A 15,860-nucleotide genomic window follows, 5' to 3' on the forward strand; every position below is an offset into this window, starting at 1 on the left:
CTCCATGGTATATTCCTAGCCGCACACAGGACTTTACCATTGGCAGCCTAAGCTGAAGCTTAACACCTTCACTGTCTCTGTTCCCGATGGATTCCTGGTCTAGGTGATGGCACCACTTTCTGCCTAGTTCCCAAACCACATGCCTGGGAGTCATCCTAGACTCTTTCCCCTCCTCCCCCCACTGCTTCCAGTCAGTCCCCAAGCTGTCCCTTCTTTCTCCCTAACTCACTTCATCTCATTGTCTTCACTATCTCCTGCCTTAATTCAGGCTTCCTTCTCTTGAGAATAATTTTTAGTGGTTTCTCCCAAACACAGGCACTTGGTGGACTGCCTGCATAGGTATTAGGTTTTTCAGGATATTTGGCTATAAAAAGCCAAAGAGCTACTAAGAGCTACAAGTTATTTGATTGATTTTTCTTTTCCGTGTGGTTTTACTACTTCCTCTTATTCATTTATGCTTTTATTTACATCCTGTGTATCTAAGCAAAATGAGCTGTTCATGTCTTAAAGAGTTATCTTGCAGAACTCTCCAGGGTGAGGAGGAAGCTGTAAGGAAGAAGATAGCAGGGGCAGCAGTGGATGGCCCCAGCCAAGTGACTAAGCAACCAGACAGGACCCTGAAATCAAGACAGTTATTGGTTCTTGCTGCTTTGGAGAGTAGGCTAAAAGTTTGCTTTGATGCTCTTACCCTTCAGTGTTTTGAGAGTCTAAAAAGGTACTGAATTATTGGAAGCTACTGAAATAACCCATTTAAAGGAAATGCCCAGAATAGTCAAGACTCTTATTGTGTTAGGCAAAGACTTTTAGGTGAGCTAGGAGTAAGTTGAATGCAGTGTGTTCCAGGAAGATCAATCATGGAAAGTTGATCCGGTAGCAAAATTGCTAAGTAAAAAACTAAGGATGAAATGGGAAGCACAGGTGAAGGTTACCCAGCCTGTGCCGCAATTTAAAGCCAGAGTCCTTTCTCCTGTGGATTAACTTTTGAGGAAGATGTAACAAGAGCTGAAAAGGCAAATGAAAATGTCCAATTTTGCTTGGATTATTTAGATCATAATATGGAAGAATTTTGCCTTTATTGATTTGGGTAATTTTGTCAGTTTTAATTTCCATTCCTATTAGAAATCTGGCATGTGTCAGGTATGTTTAGAAGCCAAAGCATACATGTAGTTTCAGCTGTCACAGGCCCTAGATCAGGAAATAGCTATTTTTGTATGTTCTATGACTAAGTGCTTCATGCGATACAGAGTTGAGTAAGAGTTTATGAAAAGGATTGTTAGTGTCTTCTTTGAGTTTCTAAATTAGAATTTTGCTTCTAGATGAGGTTTTTTATGGGCAGGATTACCTTCAGGAAATGTGGATGTGAACTGCTCCATGACTGGCTTTTAATTTTGGTATTTTTGTTGGAAGGGGTGAATGTGTCCTTCTGTTGACTTTTCCCTTGTTATACACATTTCTTTACATTGTTTATAAAGCTTTTTAAATACTTTGAAGCATTTCCCTATTTCTTTACTTTAAAATTAAGATATCTGTATAGTATTTGAGAGGGTTTTATTTCTCCCTATTTATAATTACATCAGTGCTTCGCCAAGAAAGAAACATATACTTATCTTGAAGTTAAAGCTAACCTAAGGTAGGTGTATATATGTTACTACTGAATGGCATAGTTAAAATACCTGAATATCTTTTTTCCTGTCATCACTATTACATATAAGTTAGTCTTTAAAATTTGATTGGTAGATATTTTCTTGATGAAATTATACACATCATATTGCAACCAATATACTGAGACTTGAATCAGAATGAGTTTGCAAAATCTGGTTTAATTCATATCTGGGGAGGGTAGGGGAGCATGTTGTGAAAATACATATGCACAGGAACCTAATCAATGCTAGACAAATAATGTATTAGTTTACAATATAATAGGATAACCAGAAATTCAAAGGCTCAAATTGAGTCCATCAGCGGTAATACAATTTTATATTTGGCTCAAGTGGCTGTTGAATATCAAATGGTGCTGAGTTCCTCCAAAGCACCTCATGACCCCCCAGTCTTGGAAGGAGTTTCACCACAGTCTCAGAAGAAATCCCAGTCGTGCTTTTATTTCTTTTGGCCCTTGGGAGTCATTGCTGCCCAAATACAAACGCAGGCCAGGGATTTCCAGTGGCCACATGTTATTGCACAGAGAGGTCTGTTCTAAGCAGACCCTTATGGCTAAGACGGTGTGAGATTAGCCCTTAAATAGTGGTCTAGCATTAACGTGGTCTATCAAAGCATGTTAAGAAATAGCTCCTTAGTGATTATGTACCAGCTACTAGTTATCACACAAACAGAAAAGGCAACGTGGCAGCTTCACATTTCACATGAAAGACTAGCATTAACTGGGCCTGTCTTGCTGGCTTAACTTTCACATAAATCTAGTGATTATTTTAATTTAGACCCAGGAAAAAATGATTTCATACCAGTCTTTTCTTCACATAGGTTTGTGTAGCATTAAAATGGTTATGGGTTAATGACTAGGCCATGAAGGCAAAATGTTTAACTCTCCTTTGCCAAAACAGAAACAATCTCTGTTCTGACTCCTGTCCAGTTTCCAAAAAACAAAACATACATACACCTTTGTTATTGCACATCTTTCACACAGACTTGTGTATGTATAATATACATATATATTTTTTAAATATGCTACACATAAAAAAGACTATGGCACTTTACAGAATACATGTTTAACAAAGATCATTACACCACAGATGTTTGATAACTATACAAAAACCCTTACACAATTAATGTAACATTGTTGAATTAGCACACAGGTTTAAAAAATCCACAGAATCCAAAGCAAACATTTCTGCCTTCTTGGAGTTCATTGAGAAGCCCAGCCCCATCACAAAACTTTAAGCACAAACGCAGGCAAAAAATAAATAAGACTTGCTGGTAGTAGTAATGGTCCAGGTATATTAGATTTTTAGACTGAGGCGCTTGATAGAAATTTATTAGAAAAATAGGTTCGGGTCAACGATTGTCTAATTGTTTTTAATCTATTTCCTTCTAACACATTCCTCCTATTCAGTGGTTTTTAAACAGCCATGCAGTTTTCATCTAGACTAGCCTGATTTTGATATTCCATTTATCCCAACTGAAGCCTGGCTAAATGGACTAAAGGTTTAAAAGGCCCACGTTACCTTTTTACTTTCTCTGCTAGAGAAATTTAATCTCTGCTCTGCTTAACAAATCAGTGTTTAAGCAGTTTTTAGTGGTTTGGGGTTTTGTGTGTGTGCATGTGCAGTTTTTTTTTGGTCTTCTGTAGCATTCAGACTAATGAAGTAAACACTGTCAAGTGACTTTCTTCTGGCCAAGAGAGGTCACATTTTCGCTCATGACTTCTGTCATCAGAGTGACCTAGGAATATCCCACCCTCCACCGCCCCTCAGTGAAGGCGCAGTCAGGCAGTAAAGATGATGGACGTGCTTAGAGGATCCTCTAAGCTTATGACTTGTCTGTGAGGAGAGTGAGAGTGTAAAATTAGTGTTATAACATGGGTTCTCTATCTTGTATAGAAGAAAAAGTAGAGTGAATCTTGTGATGATAAGTTTAAGAAAAAAAAATTGGGTTTTAAATTATTTACCTGATGGAGGGAGTTACTTTTTTTTTAATGAAAATTATTGCCAAGGGTTAAAAAGCGATGACTGTGATGGCATCAGAACTTGGTTAGAGCATACAGATGCACAATAAGGGATGGGAGTCCTGTCCAGTGGCTGCCATAACCTATTATTTATTTCTGTGTGGCGTCAGACACAGTTATTGTTTGTGTCCTGAGCCCTTATGACAGGCTGCTATGAGGATACACATTTACCCCTTGAAGTCACAGATGTACATCTTGCTTTTACTCTGAACTTTGGTCTAAGAATGGTGAGCTCATGAAGTCCTGGTTCCATGCCCCTGCCTTCCTGCCCTTTAGCTCATTATCTGTGAGATAAAATGGTTTCTGGTACAGGCCGAAGGCTAGAATGGAATTAAACTGGAATGGAACAACTAAAGCAGTTACTTGTTCTGCAGCAAGGCATGGTTTTAGACTCGCACAGCTTTAAGATGACTTACTCAGGGCAGGGTTGTAAAATCTGAATCAGGGTTCTATGCCTGGTGGTGCCTAGCACACAATACCACCTTGCCCAAACAAGGTTCATAGTTATTTGTTAAATTTTCAAAACAAAGCAAGCCCTCAAGTAAGCAGATTCATAAGCCTAAAGAGACCTGTCCTTTTAGTCCTTCCAGAAATTTGGCAGGTCCACTCCATTTGCTTAAATTGCAAAGAAGTGTTTCTATCGCATTCTGCAATTCTGAAGCTCAGGATAATACCAGACTAGGTTCTTTCTGGTCACTTTGATCGTTCCAAGGTAAGTTTGAAGTGATGGCTAATATCATTTTCCTGAATCAATTATGTTGGTGATTTATAGAAACTAGATGAAAAGCCCCTGAATCCTTTTTCATAGTGGTGTTTCATTCATTTTGTAAACAGGTATAGGCAGGTGCTATGAGCTTGGTCTAGCTCTCATTTTGCATTAACTTTCTATCTACTCTGTGCTTTCCTGAGAATGAAGCCTCTGATGTAACTCACCAGTTAGAGCAATTTAATGTTATTTCAGTTTGCTTTCAGGACCAACACCAGTAACTAGAAAAACTTAACTCCCATGTTTAGCTCCTTTTTCTGCACAGAATGCCATCCTGCTGCTGCTGCTGCTGCTGCTGCTGGGGGGTGGGAATACAGCTGAATACAGCATGGTTACCACACAGTGGGAAAAGGTCTCCCTGCAAGTGCTGAGATCCTGGCAAGCTCTCCCAGTCACCAGATGAATGAGCCACAGCTGGCTCGGAGACCTCTGTCCCTGGAATCAGGAAACAGAGTGAGGTTTCCTTTGGCAGTCAAAGCACAGTCCTAGCCCTAGAAGAACAACATGTGATCTCCAGTGGAAGAGGAGACTGGGCCAGTACTGGTGCTAGCCTGGCTGCTGAGGAGTGGAATGAATTTGTCTCCACTAGCAGGATTTTGTACTTTTATTCTCATGATTGGACAGGTCCTTATTCTTCCTTTACTCAAATTTCTAAACTCTTGGAGTGACAGATCAATTGATCCACCTGACTCTGGAATTCAGCCTAGAATTAAGTCCCACCACAGAATTCCACACTGTCCCTGCTGACCCCTCGGGTCAGCTAAGCAACAGACAGTGTCTTGCTCGGCCCTTTAGCACACATCCTCTCCCCGGTGGGTGTGTAGTCTTCATTGCAGTCTCCACCTGAGACAGTTTGAAAGAACTAGGAGGAAACAAAAGCACCAACCCCCAAACCTCACTCTGAGGCAGAGATGCTCACAGGCATGCAAGCTGTGCAGAAACGTCTCTCAACAGCCTGCAAATCTGGCCAATGGTCTCTTCTGTTACCAGAGAAACTGCTGCTTTAATGGTTTAGATCATCATCCTTCATTGAGCCTTGGGGGGAGATGGAGTCTGACAGAACTGAACTGCATGTCAGGGTTTATGTACTATTTTCATGTTCCATCTCTTACAGTTTGCACTGTGGCCCTCCTGTGCAGTCACTTTGTGCAGCTGGGTGTTGCCTGTCGTTGGTCCTGGCGAGGCTCAGGGCTGTGGAAGGTGGCTTTGGTAGGTAAAAGCTAGTTCTTCACTTGATTCAAACGACAGAACCAGAAGTGAAGTGTTTCACAAGGTTACAGGAGCAAGAAAACGGCATTGATGTCTCTTCCAAACTAAAGGAGGCAGATAAGGTTTTTCCCCTCTTCGATTTCTTCTTGTACTTTGTCACTGGAGGTGGCAATTTCTGCTTGTGCGGAGAAGACGGCACAGATGAAAGTGAGGACCGTGCCCCCGATGGCGGTGTAGAAGGCCCAGCCCAACGAGCAGTCTCCGGGTTTGTAGGCCGATGCGTAGTGTCCGCAGTAGCCTATGGCCTTCTGGCAGCCCCAGCCAGCAGGGTAGAGTATCAAACCCAGGATAAGGAAGAGGCCTGCAGGGCAGAAGAAAAACAGGTGAAAGCCCCACGGCTCTCCAATGGCAAGTGAGTAACTGTACCAATCTGTGTAATGGCTACTTGATTTGCCTGCTCTGGGCAATGGCATCCGTTCTGCAATAGCAAGTGTTAGGGACTGTTTTTAGGCAACTGATCTGGCCTGATCAAGACAATCAATCACTTTACTGAAAATATTTTTAGCTGCTTTTGTACATGTTGGAATGTGAACCCACTAATAATTTCTCTTCTAGAAAAGCACGTAACCTTGTTACTACTTCTTCCCACAGGGCTGTTACTGCAGTGAGCAGTTAGTTCCCTTTTGGTCTGAGGCAGAGGTCGGCAAACTAAGGTCAAGTGGGGTCTTGTTTTTGTAAATAAAGTTTTATTGGAGCACAGCTATTCGTTTATGGACTGCCCATGGCTGCTTCTGTGCGGGAACAGCACAGGGAGAGTTGCTACAGACCCTATGGCCTGCAAAGTCTGAAATATTTACTCTCTGGTCTTTGGCAGGAGAAGTTTGCCCACCCCGGTGTGAGGGAATTCACAGAAAACCATGGTTAAATGCGAGAGACCACATCTTAAGCTGGGTGTCATGCTTTAAAGATAAACCCACGAGGAGTCTGTTTGCTGGCATTCAGCTGGGTGACCTTAGAGAAGTCTTTGAACCTAAGTATGATTACTCACCTGTAAAGTGAGCTAATCCTTAACTCATAAGGTGGGTGTGAGTTATTACACAGTCTGTAAAGAGTACGTGCTGTGTCCCTAACAACAACCTGGAACACAGACTAGCGCTAGGTAACAGGTTAAAGCCCTTGGCAGGCCCCTTCCATGCAGAAGCAGTGTAAAGTTTACCAGTTATGAACAGACAGGCCGGCCTATGCAGGGGAGGGGGGGAGGCGGGGGGTGTGTGGATATTTTGAAAGGTGTCAAAACTGGGGGAGAGGAGGCTACAATTAGTACCCTTGAAAGAATAAACTATTCTCCATCTGAACAAATGTAACTCAGCTGGGGAGATCTAGGATGACTGAGCTAATTCTTTTGTATTTCTAAGCCTGTGATAATAAATCCCGATTAATTCCTACCTTGTTCCCTAGGTAGGGAAACCTCGCCCAAGGCACATGGAACCTTGGGAGCTTCCTCCCTCAGGTCCTAAGTTACTGCGCTGGAAACCAGAGGCACCATCGCTGGGACCTGCAGCCTGTGGGCAAGGGAGTATTAACGGCTCTCCCTTTTAAAAGGCCAGAGTGTTTATATTTGAATATTAATTGCACACATCGTTTGTATTATGTGGGTTAAACAAGTCCAGTTAGTAAAATTAATGCATTTTAATATGCATTATACCCTTGAATTGTAAGGGTTTCTCTTTATGGCAAAATACTTTTCTTAACCACCCTTCTCTAGAGTGGCTGTTGGCAATTTACGTTCCCACCATCATCACAGCCGGGTTCCCTTTGCTCCACGCCCTTTCCTGCACTGGATAGGGGCTGGGGACGCACTGGATAGGGGCTGGGGGCGCACTGGAGAGGGGCTGGGGGCGCACTGGATAGGGGCTGGGGACGCACTGGAGAGGGGCTGGGGGCGCACTGGAGAGGGGCTGGGGACGCACTGGAGAGGGGCTGGGGACGCACTGGAGAGGGGCTGGGGACAGGAGACGGAAAGCACAGTCTGCTGTCACGTAGCAGCTCTGCTACCCTGTGCTGGGCTCTGGCTTGTAGGATGCACAACATAATGTGGCTGTCTCAGATCCTGGGAAGCCAGCAGTTTTAAAATAACTATTATTTTAATATCATCAGACCCCTTTTTGCAGAACCCTCAGGAACATTCACCCCTGTACTTCTCCTTAGCTGTCCTCTTTGCTGGTAGCTCAGATAAGGTTCCTGAAGTGCTTCAGGCCTTCTTAAAAATCTTGTGGCTGCTACTGGCCAATCGGTCTGTGAATAAGGACAGCAGGGAGACTTATCATAAAAGGGTGCCATGCTTAAGAGTCTGTCAAAATCCTCAGCTTGACTATTTATAAGCCCACAGGGCAGTCCCCTGGGAGGGTGACAGAAAGTGGCTCTGGTATGTCTGTGAGCCCCAGTGCATGTGTGCCCAAACGACAGGCTCCCAACCTGGGCAGCCTGGCTGGTGGGCCTCTCCTCCCAGCAATCGCCAGAGCTGCCCCTAGCTTGGTTAATGCCATGAAAACACAAGACAGTCGGAGAGAGAAAACAGCCAGCCTTCAGGTGAGCAAGTACAGAACAAGCATTTGTCATCTTTCTAGGTATTGAAAAAAATGCTCCTTTTCCAGAAATTTTCACGATTCAGGTGGCCACACGCGGCCCTCACCTCACCTCGCCGGGCCGGACTCTCCACTGCTCCCGGGGCCGGCGCAGCTTTGGAGCGGCCTGGGCGCCGGCTCCTGGGCCCTAACGAGCGCTCCTTAGTCACAGCTGTCATCTCAACAGGTTCTTTCTGCTTCCGAGTAAAATTATCGAGAAGCCCAGAAAGGTTTCCCAGCTCTCAGAGTAAAATCCAGTCTTCCCTCCCTGGCCCTCAAGGTCCTCTGCGTCCCGGCTCCCCGTCGCCTGCCTCTCTTGCCCTTGCTCTCTGCTCCAGCCACACACCAGCCACGCTCGGGCCCTCGCTCTTGTTATGCTCCTCTCACCTGCACTGCCCTTCTTTCCAGCCATCTTCAAATGCCACCTCCTTGGTCTTCCGGTCCCGTCTATTTACAATTCCAAACACCTACCTCTCCCTTAACTTGCTCTCCCCCTTTCTTGCTTTATTATTTCTCCTTAGCATTTATTACTGACAAACAGACTATATTACTTTGAGTCATATGAAACTGTCAATATTTGTCTATTTTTTACCTACAAAAATGGTCACTTCATGTGGTTCAACCTGATACTTCACTTAGTTATTCTGGTTGTTAATCCACCTCCATTCTAAACTTTAAGCTCCACGAGGGCGGTGCTCAGAATAGTGCCTGGCAAAGAGCAGACTCTTAATAAAACTTTATCAATGTCAGTGCAATTTGTTTTGCAATACAGTTTTTCTAAACCATAATGCCCCTGGGGAGAAAGAGTAAAATAACTTTGGCAGATGCCAATCAACAAGAATGAAGTTATCCCGGCAGGAAGGGAGATGCAGACTCTTGGTTGGCTGGCTTCTCCTGTCACACTGCCTGTTCCAGGCCTGTGAATCCCAGGGGCTAGAAGCAAACATATGCCCCAGATTCCAAATAGGCTTGATGACACCTGCTACCGAGAACAGAATTAAAGTCCACGACTTCTTAGATGGGCACATCAGACAGCAGGCAAGAGAACATAACATAGTAAGACACATACCAAGTCTGCTGCAAATGTGGCGTGGCTTTTCTAGTCATCAATTTGGAGTGCACCAGGGACTGTCAGCTGAGGTGTGCTTTGGATTGAGTTTCACGTAAGAGCCACACCAGAAAATGGGCTGCTCTCCCCGGCAGCTCCTGAAGTGAGGCCAGCCTATCTCTGGGGCCTTTCCTCTCCTTGCCTTAATGCATCACAGTTTTGGTTGTGTGTGAATGTGTGTTGGGAGGGTGGCAGAGAAAATAAGGGACCAGGCCAGTGGACATGTCATTTTCTTTTGACTGGCATCTCTTCCTGGTGCCTGGCTGAGCTGCGACAGGCCCAGCTGGGAGGAGGAGGAAAGGCAGGCAGGATGATACTGGCCAACTACCCAAGAAAACAGCCACCACTACAAGAAACCACAGGCAGTTCAGAGGGCTGGTAGCTTCTGCAGTGGCTCGACTTGATGATACCCAAGAAGGTACCATTTTCCCCAACCTTAAGAGATATCCTCTCCCTTGTATCCTGTCTTTTCTCTTGCTAACAGCCTCCCAGTTCATTGTACCAAGAGGACTGGAAGATGCCAGCATATGCTCACCATGGGGTCCCTTGGGGGATGACTCAACCTCATCTGGGGAAGAAATTAATTAATTAAGAAAGAAATTAATGGAAGGGCACGGATGGTTAGTCACTTGGACTACCCCACGGATGACACACCAGGTTGGAGACAGAGCCCTGACAATTTACCAAGGCTCACCACAGGGTGCTGGCACTCTCATGGGCACCAGCTATCACACTGCAACACCCATCATGTCCCTCTGCCATTTTAGTAATATTTTCCCCTACCTGGAAGGAGGTTTCAGACTCAACCTTGGATTCCCAGCACTTCTATCCTGCTACACAGGAATTTTTAGAGTCTATGGGCGACCTAAACACGTAGTTTGGATTAGACTCCATGAGCTCTGAAAGGGAGAGGTCAGGAGCTGTGTTTCATGGCTGAGTTTCCAGTGAAACACCCTGGGAAAAGTAAAGTCATAGTCTTCCTGATCAACAGTCAGCACTGACTGTGATTAGACCAGCCACAAAATTATATATCTTAGGTAATTTTCTTGCTACTGCCTTGAAATCAAACAGTATGTTATCAAATAGAAGTTTTAATCAAATCCCTTAGGTGGGGGAAACAACCTCCATAATCTTGCCAAGCCTCCAATTTTGGAAAGACTAGGAGTTGCTGAATACAATAAATAATATTTTACTTGTCTGAAGGTGACCACCTCCAACGTTAAGCATCCGGGACGCTAGGAACGGGGAAGCCAAGTCTGAACCACTGCTCTTCAGCCTGTGAAGGAAGAGTGCGGAAGGCTCCGTGGCTACTTCACAGGCTCTCCCTGGCTGTGTCGGCCCCGACTCCCTCCCTGCCAGTCTGTCACCCAATCACCCCACACTTTCACTACCTGCTGGCCAAGGGAACGTCCTCCAGGTTTCTTGGCCTTTTGTGGGTCACCCACTGTCTGTACAGAAGGAGGCCCTTTTTCCTGGCCTGACAAGTGACAACTAGAGGCTGGTCCCTGTTGTACAGAAGAACAAGTGAGTCTTTGGACATCATACTCCCGCCTCCTCTTCAGACGGGCTTCCAGACTAAATAGTAAAGACTGAGTAGACCTCAGTTTGCAAAGGAATTTTCTAAGGACGGGAAGAAAAGATGGCCTGTTACTGCTACCAGCAGCCTGTGGAGAAGCCCCCAGTGAGGGACGCACACTCAGCCTCCACTAGGTCATAATAAGCTCATTCTGAAGCTCTGAAATATCCTAATATCTCTGGAGAGCGAGTTCACAGCAGACAGCGGATAGCAGGCTTAGCATCATTTGATGCATTTGGGCTCCAACTAGGTCTAACAACTGAGGAGTGCCCGCTCCCTGAACAAGGGGTCTCACTCATGCTGACCCCTTGGGCACTCATCCACCTGGAAATACCCTCCCCCCATCCCAGCCCAAATGTCACCTCTGTGTGACATTTGTCACCACTTATGCCAGAATGTTATTCTCTGTGTGTTCCCACTGCCCTGTGCACATCCCTCTTCAGCTCTTTATCGTATGTTATTTTTGTATATTCAACTCAATTTACTGAGTTACCTACTAAGTGGCAGGCATTATTCTCGGCCCTGAGGATAGAGCAATGCCCTAGCAGGACTCTGAGCCCCTTGAGGGCAGAAAAGCTTTATCCTTCTTGATTTACATCACAATTTTATCTTTAGCATTTACCATAGGGTATGTCACACAGTTAACCTTGGGTAACAGAGGTCAAGAGTTCAACTTATTTCTGGCTTTGAAACAGCCACTGACTCATTTAGGAACCTGGCAGGAAACCATCTAACTATCAAACATCCATTTCCCATTCAACATAGCTCTGGCGGGGGTGGGGGTGGGGTGGGGGGGAATTCACCTGGTGGTGGTTATCCCTATCAGGTCTACCCTGTGACTCAGACTGAGCTCCAGTCTCTGCGGTGCTCAGCTCAGCTGTGCCAGGAGGCTGCCCCTGTCACCGCACCCCCTGCCCCTCAACCTCTTGGCCAGGCGGCCATCTCTCTAACAAGAAGCAAGACAAATCAGACGGGAGAGTGACTGGCTTCCTGCATCCCATCCCTATTCTGGGACACAGCTCAGAGAGAGCATTCCAGGCTTGCTGGGGGTGACAGCTTCAGTCAGCAAGTTCAGGAAGTACTGACAATATTGTAGTAAAGGAAGACTAAGGAGACGGCAGTGCTCCTTGCACGATCATCTGCCAGTGTCCTGCCTCCAGACGGGAAGCCATGTTGGCTGTCCCTTCTCGGTATCCTTGGCTGTTCTTCCTCACCTTTCCAATCTCAACACTGGGGGGCCCAGGGCCCAATCCTTTGTCCTCTTGTCCACATTCTCCTTATTGATCACACTCGGTCCCACAGTTTTAAACACTGCCTCTAGGCTGGCATCTCCTGAATTTTGATCTCCACCTTTAACTCCAGATTTGCATATCCAACTGCCTACTTGACCTCCACTTGGATATCTAACAAGGTACTTGAAAACTATGTCCAAACCTAACTCTTGATTCCTACTCCCCACTTCAAAACCTGGCCTTTGCCCTGTGGACCTCATTTCAGCAAATGGGAGTCCAATTCTTAGACCTGCTCAGGTCAAAACCCTTAGAATCCTCCCTGACTCCTCTCTTAGGGCCCACATCCCTCTGCGGCAAAGCCGACTGGCCTTCATTCCAGCTGCCCCCTTGGCCGGCAGAGCTCCTTCTCCTGACTGTCCATATGGCTGACTCCTATATCTCCTTAAAGTCTCTGGTTGAATCTCTCCTCACCGAATCCTACCCTGACAACCCTATTTAACATTGCAGCTTCCCCCCTTATCACCCCAGCATACCCAACCTCTCTCACCCTGGCTACTCCTTTTGTTTTTTCTTTCTATAGCACCCATCACTTTTTAACATACTGTATAATTATTTGGTTTATTGTGTCTCCACCAGCTTGAATGTGTAAACCCCGTGAGGATAGAGAACTTTGTGCAGTTTTTTCTTTATGTATCCCAATTGCCTAGAACAATGTCTGACGTGTAATAGCTGTTCAGTAAATATTTGTTGGATGAATGAAAAGATAGAGTGCTATGATGTGGATGGTTACATTTTAAAATGAAGCCATTTTAAGTTCTTGCCAAGTTTTTTAAATGGTTGGAGGAAAAGCTACATTCGATAACGGTGAATCCCAGGGGTCGGCAGTTTTGGCTAACAGCACACCAGCCACACTTACTAATGAGACACACAAAGGGACCAAACCATGGGACTGGCCTTCTACTTGACTGCAAGCACTGAATATCTCCTTTCTGGCTACAGAAAATAGATCTTTGTTGGCAGATGACATAGAAAAAAGCAGTAAGCCAACTAAATGTAGTAAGTTTTCAGTAGTCTAGAGATCATTTTAGCCTCAAAACTCTGAAATTGTTTCCAACCATGCTTGGCTGCGGTAACGACATCTATAAAGACATGCTGTGACTGACTGTGGGAACTGCCCTGGACACCAGCTGGGAAGGGAGGCGCAGTGCAGGGATAAACCTGGAGAAGTTCAGGAACATGGCAGGTGGCAGAAGGGTACACCAGGGGCAATGAGGAGGGAGGTGGACCACGGCAGTTTGCAGAAGTGGTAAGGGCGGTGTCCAGAAGCAGCATGAGCCTGGAGAATGGAGAGACTAACAGAAAGTGCCGGCACTGAAGGCGGGAATGTAGAACTGCTGACGGCCCAGGAAAACACCCACTCCCGTCAGCAGTCCTGAGGACAGTGTCATAGATCAATCGCAGGTGGAGTGATGGGGGGGTGGTCAGGAGAGGGAGAGGAGGTGATTCTCTGCTTCCAAGAGGAATAATACGTTTAGTTATTTAACTCTAAGTCTGGGACCATCATGGGGTACAACAACTGATGTACAGAGTGATACACAACAACCCTGGGCCTGCTAGTTAACATTTATCTGTATGTTTACCTCTCTTTTCTGTCTAAATTTTTACTTTTTCCAGAGTCATCTTCCATGCTGACAGCTGGAAGCCATTTTGGCAGTCCCTAATAGCTATTTGAAAGTCATCAACTGTTGTTAGGTAGGGACCTTTTCTCTTTCACAATACCCTAAGGCAAACTGTCAGGTATTATTAAGACTGTGCTTTGAGGAAGGCACCATGTCAGACCAACGAATTTGCCATCAAGCTATTCTCTTTCCAAAGATCACAGTATGAACCTGTATATTCCTCCTGTGCAGGGACTTTGGAGACAGCCTGTAGTGACCATTCTCACTCACCAAGGCAAGGCTGAACTAGGTTCCCTACACTCTGTTTTAAGAAGAGAGGCAACTCAGAATTTCATGGGTAAAAAGTTTAAATAAAAAATTACAAGTAAATGGTTAACCAACTATCTGAAAAATTATCCAGAACAATGATAGTAAAAACTAGGAATCTTACTGTGACATACTATGCATTTGTCCCATAATAGAACAGCACTGGCTCCAAGGTCTCTTAGATGCCTCAAAGTATGTATATTTGGCTCAGATGAACTCCCGCTGGATTATAAACTGGACAGCAGTAAGGAGTGTGTTCTATTCCTTGGCTTCTACCTCCATCTCCATCCCAAATCCAACACAGTCCTCTACACATACTGTGGTGTTGATCAACTTCACATGTCATTTCTGATTCCCATTTCCTTTCTAGTCTTCTCATTTTTGGAAGAAACTTTTGGAAAGATCGTCTACGGTAAAAATGGTAGATTCCAAGCAAAGATGACATGGAGTTTAAGCTATAAACACCCTCCCCCAATTTTACACATTCACAACTAATACGTTAAAGCTGGAAGTTTATACAGGTGATTAGAACCTTTTAATGATCATAATGATAATGGTTATAATAACAACGGCAGCAGTTATTCAGTGCTAAGCAGTACAATGTGCCAGGCACTGGCTAAGCACTTTAAATATAACTCAAATGAGAGTTCTCTCCATGAGAGGATCTTGTGAGGTTGGTACTATTAATATCATCATTTGACCGACGAGGAAACTGAGGCACAGAGGGATTAAGTAAGGTTACACAGCTAATCAGTGGTGGAGCTGGGACTCAAATCCAGGCTGCTGCTTTACTGCACACCAAAGACTAGCTTCCAAAACAAAAGCATCTGTGCAGCTGAAGAGGGGAGATTGCTACATCCTCAAAAGCTGGCTTATACCTACGAGACGTGAGAGAGCAGATGACGCTGAACAGCTCTCAAGTGGAAAAAAACCACAGGAATGCTGTAAGGGGATGACGGGGAGAGGAAGGCTGCACAAGAATAAAGGCTCACCTGTTCTGAGGCAGGTTGATTTGCTAACACTACAGCAAGACAACAGCAAGATAAAGAGTCTCCAACCACCCCTTCTCTTTCATTACAATCTGAGTGTCATCAGCCTCCGTTACTGCAATATAGGTGTCACCTTGGAATGGCTGCCACTGGCCAAAGAAAACTTCTAGAAAGAACACCTATGAACAGGTCAAACCAACATAATGTTCGCTATGATGTCCTCTCCTGAAGAGTCTGTGTGAGCAGAAAACTGGAAATAAAGCACAAACCCCATCAGACCAGAGGGAGAAAATGTAAGCCGTATAATCTGTTCACATTTTAGTCCTTGAGATTCTGTGCACTTGGGAACCATCTGAAACTGCACATCTACCTAGAATACTAATGCCATCCACAAACTGGTCCACAAAAAAACCACATCCTATGAACTTTCCAGGAGAGACATCTGTAGCTGATTAGACAAAATCGAGCACCGAGAGCATTCTCAGACAGCCCCCAAATTACATCCCTCCTCCAGCAGCCGGGGCCATGGTTTAACCATCCCGCCTCCTCCAAGTGGCATTTTTTTTTTTTTTTTTTTTTGCGGTACGCGGGCCTCTCACCGTTGTGGCCTCTCCCGTTGCGGAGCACAGGCTCTGGACGCGCAGGCTCAGCGGCCATGGCTCACGGGCCCAGCTGCTCCACGGCATGTGGGA

General features: G+C 45.1%; 1 protein-coding gene across 2 annotated transcripts in view; it reads right to left on the reverse strand.

Annotated features, from left to right (window-relative positions):
* Positions 1–1,800: 1,800 nt before the first annotated feature.
* LHFPL2 (LHFPL tetraspan subfamily member 2) overlaps positions 1,801–15,860 on the reverse strand; it is a 176,619-nt gene continuing 162,559 nt past the window's right edge. For both annotated transcript variants that reach the window (XM_081230413.1, XM_081230414.1), the window contains exon 5: positions 1,801–6,015. In XM_081230413.1, coding sequence (XP_081086539.1) covers positions 5,759–6,015 — 257 coding nt within the window. In that variant the 3' untranslated portion in view covers positions 1,801–5,758. The remainder of the gene's footprint in view (positions 6,016–15,860) is intronic.

The sequence above is a fragment of the Mesoplodon bidens genome, assembly GCF_964165515.1.
Source record: "Mesoplodon bidens genome assembly, chromosome: 4".
In the NCBI taxonomy this organism is placed as follows: domain Eukaryota; kingdom Metazoa; phylum Chordata; class Mammalia; order Artiodactyla; family Ziphiidae; genus Mesoplodon; species Mesoplodon bidens.